Source organism: Nyctereutes procyonoides, unplaced genomic scaffold, assembly GCF_905146905.1.
Source record: "Nyctereutes procyonoides isolate TBG_1078 unplaced genomic scaffold, NYPRO_anot_genome, whole genome shotgun sequence".
In the NCBI taxonomy this organism is placed as follows: domain Eukaryota; kingdom Metazoa; phylum Chordata; class Mammalia; order Carnivora; family Canidae; genus Nyctereutes; species Nyctereutes procyonoides.
In genome coordinates, this window is record NW_026575134.1 from 26026358 (window position 1) to 26042934 (window position 16577).

A 16577-nucleotide genomic window follows, 5' to 3' on the forward strand; every position below is an offset into this window, starting at 1 on the left:
CCTTAGGACTATTGAAGCCATTCCTCCACTGTCTTCTGGCACCTTAAGAAGTCCATCTAGTTGTCACTACTTTGTAGATAAATAATATTCGTTTCATGGCTGTAAGTCTGTATTCACTGACTAACAAATTTATATCTCCAGCCTGTACCTTTATCCCAGAGTCTCTACTACCTTAATCAAAAACTGACGGGGTCAACATTTTTCATTTTTGTTTTCATCAACATGGTGAATGGCATTTTCCCCCTTCACATACTCCCATTGAAGTCTTTTTATATCATACTGTCTCTTAAAATAGAATGGCAATAAATATATACAATGTGTATATGCACCTGAAAATAAAAACTATTTTCTGCACCACTGCATTTTTTGAACACTGTGTTTACATAACAGATAAAGCTTCCAAGCATCAAGCTGTATAAATATACTTATCGTCTTATTCCTGGTTTTTCAAAAAACTAATACTGTTTGTTATTAAGTGAAATCTATGATAGAAAAAAATAGGTCAGACTTTATTAGTACTAAGAGATTTCAAGTTTTCAAGGCGCAAAGTGAATAATGCTTTTGCTTCATCATAAAAACACAAAATAAGATGACCCTACTTGGGAATTAATAAAAAATACATCTTTAGAGAGTACTGAAACCATTTTCTTTTTGTATTTACCCAAACTCTCCAAGCATATGCACAGAGATTATTCCTTTTCATAACTGATGGAAAAGCTTATACATGGAATCTCTGGTTCAAGGATATTGTCAGTCAACAATCAGGCAAAATCCAGGTTATTCTGTTTCTCTTACTACTGCTCAAATGTCACTCTAATTAGATGTCTTTAAAAATGTGATTTGAAAGTAATATATTCCTATGAAACTGAGAACTGGGCTTAAGAAACAATGTGCTTTCATTTTTCTTTGAATAAATAGCTCCTGTGAAATGCAACAAGTTTCAGCTGCATGTCACATTCCCATTGCCTCACCTCCAATTCTTTGAGGTAGTTAACTGTTGTTTCTTGTCTCATTAATATGACTAAGTCATGGGGATGCTTCAAGTTCATTGGTGAATCCACCTGCAAACAAGCAATAAATACAGCTCATATTTCATCAACATTTGCTTGGATTCATAAAGTATCCTTTAATATGCTTTAAATTACTGTTCAACCACCATTATAATCAGTGTTAGGCGCTCAGTAAAACTCAAGGAGTACTTCAAAAGTGACCGTGCATAAATTAGAGCAAAGAGAATGATACATATAATAGCTGCCCCTTGAATTCCAACATTAAAGAGTAAGCTTTTGAAGCAAATATTCTAACTTGGTCAGTTATATAAAAAAATATTCAGGAAGAAAAGTATTTGGCAATGAATGATAAGGTAAATTCCTCAAAAAGATAATCCACACCAGAATAATAAAAAAGGAATTGTCTTGACAGAATATTCCATATCTGAACAGGCTTGGAGTGATAAAAGGAAAATACTAAAAGCACCTATTTTTGAAGGCTATCTGTAGAAGCCATAAGTCAAAGTTAATATAAAATAATCTTGAGATTTATTATTTACAACTCATGTTCTCTGGAACATAAACAAGTGACTATGTTGTGGAAGATGTAGGGAAAATGAACCTCATGCTAGTAGCAGGCTTATAAATTTGTTCTTGTTGTCTATCAATAAGGGAAAAGAGAAGGGTGCCTGGGTGGCTCAGCCGGTTAAGCGTCCGACTCTTAATCTCAGCTTAGGTCTTGATCTCAGGGTCGTGAATTTGAGCCCTGCGTTGGGCTCCACTCTGGCTGTGTAACCTACTTAAAAACATAACAATAAGGGAAGAGAGAAATCCACTGTCTAAATGGGATACAAAGGGCATCTGGGCGGGCTCGGTTGGTTTAGCGGCTGCCTTCAGCTCAGGTCATGATCCCAGGGTCTTGGGATTGAGCCCTGTATTGAGCTCCCTGCTCAGCAAGGAATCTGCTTTTCCCTCTCCCTCTGCCTGCTGATCCTCCCTGCTTGTGCTCTCTTTCTGTGTTAAAATAAATAAAATAAAATAATAAAATAAAATAAAATACAGAAAGACTAGATCTATGGTCATGGAAGGATGTTCACAATGTATAATTAACTAAAAAGAAAGAATAATAAGTATAGTATGATATTTTAAAGAAATTACATGTATATATTTTTATAGAAATAGGTATACACATGCCTCTATACACACAAAACTAACTTTACAGTGGTTTCTTTTGGGAACTGGGATAAAGAAGAGAGGCCCACTCATGTTTTATATACTTGTATATTTTTAAACTGTTTATAATGCATACATAATACATTTAAAATAAAGAGAAAACAACACACGTGTGCACACATATACATGGTTTTTGAATTTCAGAAAAATCTGACAGTGGCCTTGGCATCTAAGGGATGAGATAAAGTTCCTGCTATTCCATGGTGCTAGACTGGAGCTGTCAAATTACATACCAGCCCTTCAGGAAGTTCCACTTTGAGAAAAAACTATCTTTTGGTAACCTAAGAAACTGGTATCAGCTTAACTAATCAAATTGAGAAATAGTTTTTAAAAATTTATTTATTTGAGAGAGCAAGCATGCAAGAGAGCCAGCGGAGCAGCAGAGGAGAGAGAGAAAATCCCCAGCAGACTCTATGCTGAGCACAGAGCCCAACACCGGGCATCATCTCATGACCCTGAGATCATGACCTGGTTTAACAGACTGAACCACCCAGGTCCCACTACAGCTAGTTTTTTAAGCAGAGAAGGTAGGCTTGCATAGATCTTGGTGATACAAGAGCCTATTAAAACAAATTTTTTTAAAAGATTTTATTTATCTATTTATTTATTCAAGAGCTGAGCCCCTCTTCCCCCCAAAAATTTTTTTTAAAGAGGTAATAAGAACATGAAATAAAGTTGGACAGTTGTTTTAATAATATGCATTAAATTGGACAATGTTAGGCGACTACAGATAAAACTCATCTGCCTTTGCTCATTCAACCATCTCACAGATGCCAGGGGAAAAAGAGATAGTCCAGAGTAACTTCCATACTTTCATTGCAATTATTTGAACTACATAATTATTATTTTTTAGTTATGAATACTTATTATAGCCCATGGTCTTGCTTTTAAGATGAGATCCCTTCACCCCTCCCGTTGGCCTTCCCACTATATATTGGAATCTATGTCAGAACTAGATTGAATTTAAAAGGCACTAAAAATAAAATAGCAAGGCCTACAGTATTTGACCACCTGAGATGCAAGTCTCCTTTATCAAAGTTAGCAAAAACCAACAAGCAAAATCCTACGTTTATCTCAATAAGAAAATTTCGCTTTTCTTTTCATAGTATTTGAACATATGCCCAACAGTCAAATGCATGTGGAACAGGGAAAGCTACTATAATGGGTTGAATATGGACCAATTTAATTCCAAAGCCTGTCAATCTTTTTTACAACACGGAATATATTACACCACACTGTAATTTTTACAGAGAAGATGTAAAAGCTAAGCCAGTGGCCAGAGTGCAAAAGAACTTTTCATAAGGAGGCCAAAGAAAGTCTGCTTACTTTGCTACTTTTTCCAGAACTTGAAGAGGTAGCTATTTATACATGACTCTATAAGTATTTCTCAACAAGATTTTAAGGAAAACAACAACAAAACCAAAACAAAACAAAACAAAACAAAACAAAAACGGGGTAGGGGAAGGAATGCTGGAGTATGATATCCCAATTCTAAAATACCTAAACAATCTGTTCACCTGATACTTGGAGAAACTCAAGAAGAATGAAAGAATGAGATAAATGAAGATTTACACTGAAGAAATACTGAAAGCAAAATCTTAGTTTTAGATTAAAAGGATACTAATCAGGGCTTTATCATATTTGCATAGCATGGGATTGGCCACCATTCAATTGTGAGGAAGTTCTTTTCATTTCCTAGAAGCTTTAAGTTGAACAAAGATACCAGAGCTAAAGGAGGTATAAAGATAAGATTATTAGCAGAAGGAAGGGAGCCCAGACAGCTGTGCTTCTCTTTTTGACATGGCAGCAAATGGCATGGATCTTTGCCAGATAGTGTTGGTTGCAGATTTATAGCCTGACATGTATTTTTATTGAGGTAACCTCAAGTTCTTAAAATTTAAGACTTTAAAATTATCTTTGGCAAATGCCAATCAGCTTGAATTTCTCCCGTCTTGAATAGTTCCCCTGCTTAGGTTACAAAGAGAGTTTATTTGTGAAGATTACAATGTCCATTCAACCAATAAAGGTTTATTAAGCCTCTATAAACCAGGCCCACTATGTCAATATTTGAAGCCTATGTATTCCAATTTTATACACAATGTGGATGCCTTCAAAATCTTCAGCATTTAGAAGAGGCTGTTACCAGCCCAGGAGCAAAAAGTGACAGGAGTTAGAGAGGTAGGTTAAAAAGGACATGACACATACATTAGATCTCAAAGCACCTTTTTTTTTAAAAATTTTTTTTTAATTTTTATTTATTTATGATAGTCACAGAGAGAGAAAGAGAGAGAGGCAGAGACATAGGCAGATGGAGAAGCAGGCTCCATGCACCGGGAGCCCGATGTGGGATTCGATCTCGGGTCTCCAGGATCGCGCCCTGGGCCAAAGGCAGGCGCCAAACCGCTGCGCCACCCAGGGATCCCCTCAAAGCACCTTATTAGGGGTGTTTTCACAAGGGACAAGCAACCCTGCAAACTTCTGTTACTTCATAGTGTAATAAATATGGTTGTAATGACCTGAATCATAAAGAGAAAAGGAATTATTTTCAGTTTGTTCTACTTAAGATGGTGAGAAGTATGAAATATATTTTAGAGCAAAGTTTATACTGCAGAGAAAAACTGACCAAGTATTTGAAAATTGGCTAAATGGACTTGTATTACACAGAATGATTCATTCTCTAAGAGTTCTCAACTCAATTTCATTTTCCTCTGGATACATTATATAAGTACATGTGTCCAATTATATATAAATATCTTACTAAGTTCATTTTCACAGATTTCAAAATTTGCTGCTGTCTCTATCACTAATACCTACATGTCTAATCTGAAGCCCTAACTCTTGTGAATTTAGGAAATTCACATGGTAACAGAGGGAAGTGTTACAATATAAGAATGATTACTTCACTGCCAAATCAAATAAAGGGTGAATACTTTAAACTTAAAATAACCAGGCTAAGGATATAAACATTTTTGAGTTCTATAAGAGCAAGAGTGAGTCCCTCACCACTGGTCCTTTATGACAGGAAATTGAGTGTTTCCATTATATATTAATTCCAGCTCTCATATGCAACTTATTCTTCACATATGCTGGACATTCTTACCTGTTATTTTTTTAAAAAATACTTTATTTATTTATTTATTTATTTATTCATTCATTCATTCATTCATTCATGAGAGACACAGAGAGAGGCAGAGACACAGGCAGAGGGAGAAGCAGGCTCCTTGCGGGGAGCCGGATGCAGGGCTCAGTCCCAGGACCCCGGGGTCCCGACCTGAGCCCAAGGCAGACGCCCAACCACTGAGCCACCCAGGTGTCCCTTGCCTGTTACTTTTTAATGGTATTCAAATAAGTACATGAGTGTAGCATGACTGAAATCTTAAATACACCATACCCATTTTTTAATCATTCCCCGTAATTAGAAAGTAGAGATGGATTATTTTAAATCTTTTATTCAGAATTTTTGATTATTTATTGAGACTGTATGTTGGAAAACATAAATAAAAATCTTCAAAGCAATGAAGATTTTACTTCTACCTTAAGTGATCCCACTAAGTGGGCATTTATTGTTTTTGCGTTCTAGTATCTGTAATCCCCTTCTTGTGGCAAAAGCCTTGCTTGGGTGGAAGCATCGTTCCCCACATGGGAAGCCCTAATCAGTGGATTCCTTTCCCTTGGTCACAGTGATTATTTCCGAGAAGGGGCATCAACCCAGTGGTCAGCTGGTTCTAAAGAAACTGTAGTCTAAAACTTTTGTTTGACTTATGGGAACTAGCCATCTTGTAGTCACAGGGTGACTGGGAATGGGGTTAAAGAAAGAGAGAAATGAAGACAGAATAAACCTATCATGGCTATAGGCTGTTTCAGCCCTGGATCAGATTGTATCTGCAGCACTTAGAATCTGTTCAAACATTCCAATAAAAATTTTCAATACCAAAGTCTTGATGGTATTTCCAAACTTTTGTGAATTTTCTTAGGTCCTCTACCTAGGGTATCTTCTTACCCTCGTGGCTCTTTTCAGACTTCCTATCCCTTTGCACATGCTAATTCTCCTACTTGGAACACACATCGATCCTTATGTTTTTGGTGAAGGCCAAATGACTGGGCTCAAAGGACATTTCTTTTGTGAAGCCACATCCTTTTCTTGAGTTTCCACAGTACTCTTTACACACTTCTTTAAAAGTATTTATTACATTGTTTAATTACTGTATGTCTGTCTCTCCAAAAAATTTTTTTAAAAAATTTCTTTCTACTTCCAGTACTTAATATGCTTTCGGGTACATGTTAGACATGAACACTGTTGACTGCTTGTTGAAGTTGTCTGATGACCAGCTGTGTGACCTTAAGCAAAGGTCACAGGCTTAAGGTCCTATGCAGGCTTCCATTTCCTCATCTATAAACTGAGGGAGGACCTAACCTGATGACTCTGAAGTTCCTTATACCTTTTACATCCGTCCTCCATAAAAGATTTAACACTACCATAAAAGCGTCATCTTTTGCCAGTCTCACATCACTGAAGCAATCTAATATTCAAATGAATGAAATGATCATTCTTCCAATTTGCCCATATAAATTTGCACTCACTCTAGGTGGGGACTCTTTCCAAAGCTGTAGCTAAAAACTTCCTTCAAACTGTCAATTTGTCAAATTAAACCAAGGTTCCAATTAGCAGTGGCTATTTATTTGAGCAGTTAGGTTGTTCATTGTATCATAAGCAAAATTAGCTCTCCCTCTCCTTATGCCACTTAAGCCTTACAAAGTTCAATTGAAAGAAAAATCTCTTTTCTGATCATAAGCTAAATATATATGTTGCTGTAAAAACAAACACATTATGGGTAATTTAAGGAAGGAAATTAAAATTACACAAAATGTCACCTTCCGAGATATCCGCTGTCATATAATTATGTCAGGATAACTTCTCTGCCTGTTCACACACACACACACACATACACACATGTAGTAATTTCCTGGCTAACCAGGAAATTACTTTGCTATTTTATGCTAGAAATCACTGCTGTAAAACACCACTGAATAAAGTTCAACTTGATTACACACACACACAGAACTATGTAGATAAATATTTTTACAAAAATGGAGTATTTACTATATTATATCCTTCCCTTTTCCACTCTTTCCTAAATTTTATCAGATTTCTTTCTCAGGAATATAGATCAACATCACCCTATTTAATGGTTAATATCTTAAAGTTATTTATCCAGTTTCCTACTAATTAAAATTTGGGCTTTTAGTTATTCTGCATTTTTAACAATATTGAGATGAGTATCCTTATAAATTTTTTTGATTGCTGCCTAATTATTTCCTTCCTAGAAAAGGAAATGCTAGGTTCACTTTTAAATTTATATTTTTTGCTAGCTTTTCTCCAAAACAGCTGAATCAACTTAAATTTCTAACAAGTCACGGAGTTTCTAAACACTCAAGAACACAGGGAAAAGGGTGAATACATTTTAACCTCTTTGCTGGCCATAGATTTTTCTTCTTTTGTGTGCTTAAAAAAAAATCTTCCTCACTGGCTCACTTTAAATCCATCTGATAGTTTACATCAAAATTTTATGAATGATGGTTTCTAGAAGGGCAGACTCTAGGTGATTACCTTCTTGTGTTTTCTGACTCCTTCAGCAAACACATATTTCTTTTTTTTTTAAGTGCTATTTACAGATCTTGTTAAGATGAAACTTTTGAGTGCTATACAACATGTATTTATAAACAGAAAATAACTGTAATGACAAATAAGCTTAGGTCTGAGGAACAGTCTTGTAGCTTTTCCTTATATATTCATAAAGAAAAAAACTCTTCTCTCATACGTGGGGGGGGGGCTGGCAAAACACTTCAAACAGGTAATTTCTTTTGTATTTTCTTGTTCCTTACCTTACTCTCCTCAGATTTTTATCTTCTTCTCAAATCAAATTCACTACCCTTTTCAAATGACGGCCCAAAGAACCTTCACCTTTGTGACCCCTGTCAGGCGAATGCAGGGGCAGGTAAGATGAGTTCAGAGGGATGGAATGAGGGAGACAGAAGTCTGGTGCCTGACTTTGCGTGTAATTCTTTCTTCGGGATTCAAGTCTAACTACCAAGAACCAGCATCTCCCTCCTGGTCAGGAGAAGTTCAAGTTCACAAACAAAATACTAGACCAGCCTTGGCTCTGGAGAGGGACTTGCATGGGCTCCTGGCTATAATAATTTTCAAAACTTTAATATATGAGCAGATCTTTTACTAGAAATACTTAATATCAGACCAATAAAACATTATCATTATGAACTGTCAGGATTTGGAAATATTTTTGTTAAAGATGACATTTTTGCCATTAGGGTACTTGTATAATATGGTGTTTTTTTTTTTTAAGATTTTATTTATTTATTCATGAGAGAGAGAGAGAGAGGCAGAGACACAGGCAGAGGGAGAAGCAGGCACCATGCAGGGAGCCTGATGTGGGACTCGATCCCAGGACTCTGGGATCATGACTTGAGCGGAAGGCAGATGCTCAACCGCTGAGCCATCCAGGCGTCCCTATAATATGGTGTTTCAATGAGAAATTAAAAACAACCTCAATTTTTTAATCAGATATCAGGTTATGAAAACTAATATAAACTTTAAACAAATGAAAATACTGAATCTTGACCATTGCATGATTTTTATGGCCTTTTAACTATATTTTCTGAAGTTCTACCCTCAGGTTTTAACTTCTCATTTCCATAGTTCTTGGAAGATAAAGCTGTAAATGCTTAAGTGCACTTAAAACCATCTAGGTATTTGAAGTATATCATATCTGGATTGGATCAGGTACAGTGTTGCAGCCAATTTTTTTTACACACTATTTACTTATTTATGAGGGGGGGGAGAGAGAGGGAGAGGGAGAGGAGAGAGAGAGAGAGAGAGAGAGAGAGAAAACAAGCAGCAGAGACAGAGGGAGAGAGAATCTCAAGCAGACTTCATGCTGAGCACAGAGCCTGACGCAGAGCTCGATCTCATGACCCTGAAATCATGACCTGGGCGGAAATCAAGAGTCAGACACTTAACCGACTAAGCCACCTAGCCCCACTTTGCAGCCAATTTTATGAGAACATTCACATCACACAATCACCAGGTCCTAAACTGAAACCAAGTTAATAACCAATTTCAACATGAACAACAGATGAACAACTTCTTATAAACGCTACCAGTCTACATGTTCTGATTTGTGTCACCAGGAAACATACAAATGACAAAATGAATAAAGTAGACAATTTACAACTTTACAAGGAAAGAAAATGAAATGCTGGATCAAGACTCAAGAGTCATGGATATTTCTCATTGGTATATTTATGATATTCTTGTAAACTTAAACAGAAAAATGTCGCTGTGCAGTTAGAGCTATTTTATATTTAACTCAGAAGTGACTCTCATTCCAGTAGCTAATATTTATCAAGCACAGAATAATGTCCCGACAAAGATGTCCATGTCCTAATCCCAGAACCTTGGACTACTCAGGATACACGGCAAAACTTAATTAAAGCAGCTAATGGAGTTAAGGTTGCTATTCAGATTACTTTAAGACAGAGACTATAGCCTGGTTATGCAGGTGGGCCCAGTGTAATAATCACAAGGGTCCTTAAAAGTGGAATAGTTAGGTCAGAGAGAGAAAGAGATGTGCCTAAGGAAGAAAGGTTAGAAAAGGGGACCAAGAGCCAAGGAATATGGGTGGCTTCTAGAATCTAGGAAAGGTAAGGAAATGGACTCTCCCCTAGAACCTCCAGAAAGATATGCAGCATACTGTCCCCTTGATTTTAGCCCAGTGAAACATGGTTAGACTTCTAACCTACAGAACTGTAAGATGATAAATTTGTTGTTTTAAGCCACTTTGTCATAATTTTTAACAGCAGCCAATAGAAAACTAACACAAGTACCCACAAGTTTCAGACATAGTGCCAGGCTTAATGGTAATAAATAAAACATGTGAGAGCCTGAAAATTCTTAGATGGATACTGTGCACTGAATTGTGTTTCCCCAAAATTATACGTTGACGCTGTAACCTTCAATGTGATGGTAATTGGAGATCGGGCTGTTGGAAGGTAATTAGGTTTACATGAAGTCATGAGGTTGGGCCTTATGACAGGATTGGTGGCCTTATAAGAGGAGACATCAAAAGCTTGCCTTCTCTTTCTGCCACGTGAGGACACAGCAAGAATGCAGCTGGTCTGCAAATCAGAAAGAGAACTCTCACCAAAACCTGATTACTCTGGTACTCTGACCTTGGACTTCCAGACTCCAAAACTGAGAAAATAAACTTCTGTTACTTAAGTCACTCAGTTTATGGGATTTTGTTATGACAGTCAAACTAAGATTTGTTAATTAAATATTGGAAAAGGGACACTAAAATGAGTGCCAGAAATTGAACCTTAATTTTATCATTACTCAGGTGATGGCAAACTCAACAGCCAGGAATTTACTTTGCTTTTTCATGCTAGAAATCACTGCTGTTAAGTCACCATTGAATAATGTTCAACTTGATTATTCATTACACAGTAGTAGTATTAACACGCGAGGAGGGTGGGATAGGTCAGCTTGACTAATCTCTTTTACTGCAATCCCAACAAGTGTGAAGTAAGCATTAATGACAAATGTTTAATTTTTCTATGAAGATAACCAAACTAAAAGTTCCTTTTTGTTCATACTTCCACTGATGGCTACAATACTGTTTCACTAAAAGCGATGGATGAGGTAAAGGGTCTTTCACTAGAATGGGATTATATAAACAAAATTTGACGTATCCCAAACACTGTTGGGTATGTTCAAACACTCCTGATGCAGTCCTTTAAAAGGAGGATTTGACAATATCTAAGAAAATTAAATATATATTCTTCAAACCAGGAAATTCCATTTTAAAGAATTCATCTTACAGATACACTCAGTACACTCACAGAAGTTCACTCACTGCAGTATTGTTTGATAGTAAAAGTCTGGAAATAATCTAAATGCCTATCATTAGGGAACTGGTTAAATAAACAGCCATACAACCAAATACTATGCATTTTTAAGGATAAAGAGAGTAGCTTTTCATTTTTGACAGATGTCTACCTCTTATCAAGTGAATAAAAAAGCTAGTCATGAGACAAAATATTTCCAGTTGTGATTTTTTAAAAAATTTATATGAGGGTTTGCACATGCATGGGAACTTTCTGGAAGAATACACAAATAATTCTGTGATTATTTCCAGGAGGAAGAAGAACTGTGAGTAGTTATGAAACTTTCACTTTCCATTTTATGTCATACTAAGTAGCTTGAATAAAATATTTTGAACTATGATCATGTATTTTATAGTTTTAAATTCAATTATAAAATAAAAAATTGGTATTTTATAGGTAAAACTATAGGAATATTTTTCTTTACATTGGTAGTAATGCTTAGCAGTAGAGATGCGATCTGAGCTGGAGTTTACACACTGCCACTTCCTATCTGCATGGCCTTGAGCAAGGAGTTTAACCATACTTAGCCTAAATTGCTTTACTTTAATAGAGAGGTCAATACCCACATCTTACTGGGTCTCTATGACAATAAAATGAGATGTGAATGTGAAAACACTTGGTCAAGCGTTCAGTGAAATAGACATGAAATTTTATTACTATTAAAGTTAACTGTTCTCTTCCTGTAAGTGGCCTGAGGTGACCTATGAAAATGGTTCGCTATTCGCTTGACCCAGAAAACCCTTCAAAATCATGCAAATTAAGAGATTCAAATCTTCATGGTCACTTTAAGAACACAGGTGAAGCTGCCCAGGCCATCAAGGGTGTGCTTATCTGAAAAGCCACCAAGTATGTGAAAGACATCACTTTGCAGAAGCAGTGGGTGTCATTCCATCACTACAATGCTGGAAGCTTGTAGGTGTGCCCAGGCCAAACAGTGAGGCTGCACACAGGGTAAATGGTCCAAGAAGAGTGAATTTTTACTGCACATGCTTAAAAATGCAGAGAGAAATGCTGAACTTAAGGGTTTAGAGGTCGATTCTCTGGTCATTGAGCACATGGGGGTGTTAAAGCCCCCAAGACATGGTGTAGAACCTAAGGGCTCAGAGTCAGATTAACCCATACATGAGCTCTCCCGGTGCATCGAGATGATCCTTACTGAAAAAGAGCAGACTGTTCCTAAACCAGAAGAGGAGGCTGTACAAAAAAAGATATCCCCGAAGAAACAAAAATTTATGCCCCATGAGTAATTCTGCATAGAACAAATGCAAATAAAAATAAAAACAGGAAAAGAAAGTTACCTGTTGACTTTATTCTTTTTTTTTTTTTGTTGACTTTATTCTAATTAGAGTCTCTTCCATGTGACTCCAATGCAAACTCTGTGAAGGCAGGGACTGTATCTCCCTCACAGCTGTATCTCACGTACCTAACACAGAAAGCATTCCCATATGCATTTAATGAGCTAGCTAAGCCTGCCAAATGTAATGACACACAAAAAGCTCTCAAATTCTTGCTCAAATAAAAATGTTCCTGACTCCATTTGACCACTTTTGGCATGTACCACTCTCTTTGAATTTTACTAAAGATTAACAACCCTCTCAATTCCCTACCAAGCAATTAGACTCAAGGTAGAAAGGCTGATGGGGGGAGGGGGGGGTCTTGCCAGTCACCTGATTTCAATTTAAATAACTAAGTGCCTCACTGGGTAAGTGAAGACTGAAATAAAATGTTAGTAAAAAATACATAAATGAGTTCTTTTCAAAAGTTAGACTCATAAACTAGTTAAATAAATATGGGAAGCGCAATTTGATCTGTCCAGTGAGAATTCCTGGTAGCAGGTCTTGAAAACAAGTATGTACTTTATAGCTTATATAAAGCTGTCATGACGGTATAGACTTAAATGCTTCTTTTGTTCATGCTTAAAGAAATGTATTTTTTAAAAAAGATTTTTATTTATTTATTCATGAGACACACACACACACACACACAGAGAGAGAGAGAGAGAGAGAGAGAGAGAGAGAGAGAGAGAGAGAGAGAGAGAGAGAGAGAGACAGGCAGAGGGAGAAGCAGGCTCCACGCAGGAAGCCCGCCGTGGGACTCAATCCCCAGTCTCCGGGGTCACGCCGTGCCTGGGCTGAAGGTGGCGCTAAACCGCCGAGCCACTGGGGATGAGCTAAAGAAACGTCTTAATGTTAAATGACTTACCTAAATTTATACAATATTCAATAATTTAAATAATGCCACAATCTCAAAGTTCTTTGAACATATCATCAAAGGTATGTATGTTGAAGAGATAATATATCCAAATAGCCAACTGGAATTTAGGTTATCTGAGGCACCATTTTACAACTCTGGTTTAGAGATGTTACATTTTCAGAGAAGTCTTAGTTTGTCTAGACCTTTCACTTTTAACAGGGAGAATGAAAGAACTGCCCTGCCCCCTTTAAAGTAAATGCACTGTGGAGCGCCTGGGAGGCTCAGCCCATTAAGCAGCCAACTCTTGATTTGGCTCAGGTCATGATCTCATGGGTCATGGGATCAAGCCCCAGATCCATGCTCAGTGCGTAGTGTGCTTGGGATTCTTGCTCTCTGTTCCCCAGCCTCTGCTCACACACACGTGCATGGGCGTGTGTTCTCTCTCTCTCAAATAAGTAAATAAATCTTTAAAAATGATTTAGAGTAAATGCACTGTGCTTTCTCCAGACTACTAAAAATGATGGTGGCTCACCATTGTGCTGATATGCAAGAGCTATTACTAGGGTGAATAACTGCTTGCACACATACATACCGGTACTCTCCCCTTCTCTCACGTATTCAATATTTCCTGAGTGTTTATGGTGCTGTAGGCATGCGGTTTCCTCACTGAACATAACAAAGTTCTATGAAAGAGTTAATATTCTCATAGAAAGACCGGCAATAAAATATATATTATGATAGAGTCATTGGTGCTATGAACAAAAAGAAAGCAGTGTAAGATGATGTGCTGGTAGGAGATGGTGTTTTAGATAATGTCAGAAGATAGGTGATATGTGAACAGACTTGAAAGAGAGGCGATGAGCCATGAGGATGTCCACAGAGATTTTTCAAGCAACGGAAAAGAGCAACTGGGTGCTCTATAGAGGCCAGTATGGCTAAAGCGCAGCACACAAGAAGGAAAGTGGTATTTGGGGCAGAAAGATGGCCAGGGGCCAAGTCCCAGATCTTGCAAGGGCCTTACAGGCCGTGGTAAAAACTTGTAAGTTTTATTCTTAAAAGTATAATGGGAAAGCACTGAAGGTTTTCCGATGCTCTTTGCTTCTCTTCCTCTACAACCCTTGAAGGAATGACAGGACCAAACTTACAATCTGGGGAGAAGAGACTCTGTGGGGCAAAAGTGGAAGCAAGGAGACTGGTTAGCAGGCTACTATGCTTAGGTTTAAGAGGAGGATGAAGACAGTCGAGACTAGGGTTGCAGAAGTAAGGGTGGAAAGACATGGCTTGCGATAGGAGACATTCTGCAAGTCAAGTTGGCAGATTACTGGTAGAGTAGGTATGAGACAGAAAAATCAAGGAAGATTCTGGACCTGACCAATTGGGTAACAAGTATGGTGGGGTGGGCAATATAGTTCAGCTTAGGATGTGATGTATCTCTGATGTCTAGTAGACAGCCAAGTGGAGATGTTGAGTGGGCAACCGCATAGGAGTCTGGCGTTCAGGGAGAGATGCAGGTATGATTTGGGAGAACCCTCAGAACACACACATCCCCTTTTATGCCATGAGACTGCATAAGATCACCTGGTGAGCACATCAGTACCTAAGACTCATGAGGAGAAGAGGAATCCAGAAGAGAATGAAAAGTTATGGCCAAGGATATAGAAGGAAAGCCAGGGGGGTATGTCCCGGAAGCCACAGAAGAAAATAGTTCGTTAAGGTCTGAAAACAAGTACTGGCCGGGGTGGGAAGTGGTTGAGAGAGAGAACGGAGAGCTGAGCACTGAATCTGGCAATAAGGCAGGCCCTGGGATACTGTGACAAGAGGCGTGTGGATGAAGGACTGCCTGCAGTGGCTTTCAAAAAGACCTATACAGAGAGAGGGCAGAGAGCCCATGAGCACAAACAACCGTCTGGAGGTACCCAATTGGCTGTAAAAAGCCACCCAACAGGGGCATTCTCCTTGCTTTGGCCACCATGGAGTCTGAGAAGCAGGTAGGGCTCACACCCTGCTCCCTATGCTCAGGAGTGCAGAGCTGTTCTAATTTTTGACCTGACATGCTGGCAAGCCCTCTTATTTCTCACTGTCAGAGCGCCTTCTGTTCATTTCCACCAATGCTGCTTCTAAACTGCAACAACTGCTGAACCCTACAGCTGATCCTAATCCTCCCTCAACAATGCAGCTGCCATTTCTCATCCATCTCGCCTCTGCCCTTTTTGATGATTATTTTCTTGTTTTTTTTTCTTGTCTCGTCACCTCTCCTCATTTTTCAATGCCTGAGCTATAAAGTTGACCTTTTAGATAGATCATCAGTGATAAAGGATGATTTCCTTTGCATACACAAGCTGACCACAGAAGACAGGCCAAGAGTGATCTCTCGAAGTATGGCTCCTCTCACGTCCATACGGCATCTTTTCTGAAGGCCTAATGGCTGACTCACTGAGGAGTTGCTTGGAGCTTTAAAGATCTTCCAGGAGGCTGAGGTCTCCACAGAGAAGACGGATATGGCCTCTCCCGGCATGCAGCATGTAGTAGCCCAGTAGGGCATTTACATAAGTAAAGAGACATATGGCATGGCAAATGCCTTTCTTAAGGAAATAGAGGATATTATGAAAGCACATAGAAAGAACAGCTTATTCAAACTTGGGCATTAGAAGCTTTCCTGAAAGTGATGTTTAAGTTGTGAAGAGTAGTGAGTTTTAGTGAGATTTCAGGGGAAGAATGTGTGCAAAGGCCCAGAAACAAGTGAGAACAAAGCATACCTGGGGACAGTGACAAATGTTAAATATGGCTAAGGTGTATGTGTGTGTATTCTCGGTGAAGGTGGGGCACTCAAGAATGAGCAAAGATAAGGCTAGAGAGGAGGGGCCAGATCACAAGACACATTACAGAAGGACCATATCCTGGGATACCACCAAACTAACTGCTCAAGGTAGCTCCCCTTGGGGAGTGAGAATGGGGAGAGGTGGGAGGACTTTACTTTGTTACTTCAAATACTCCCATAACAATAGGCATTTATTTTTACAATGCCACACATTACTTCTGTAATTCAAATCTGTAACTAAAACAAAGAAGGCTTTAAAAGGTTAGTCTAATTGCACTGAGGAGAATGGATCCAAGCAGGACAAGACTAGGGCAGGGAGGGCAATTAGGAACCTGTGGCAAGAATCAGGTGGCCTGAATTAGAGCCACAGTGGTAGCTTATTG

At 38.3% G+C, this 16577-nt stretch overlaps 1 protein-coding gene across 2 annotated transcripts in view; it reads right to left on the reverse strand.

Annotated features, from left to right (window-relative positions):
* TTC17 (tetratricopeptide repeat domain 17) overlaps positions 1–16577 on the reverse strand; it is a 116924-nt gene that overhangs the window by 93952 nt on the left and 6395 nt on the right. For both annotated transcript variants that reach the window (XM_055301187.1, XM_055301186.1), the window contains exon 2: positions 972–1061. In XM_055301187.1, the coding sequence (XP_055157162.1) occupies positions 972–1061 (90 nt within the window). The remainder of the gene's footprint in view (positions 1–971; positions 1062–16577) is intronic.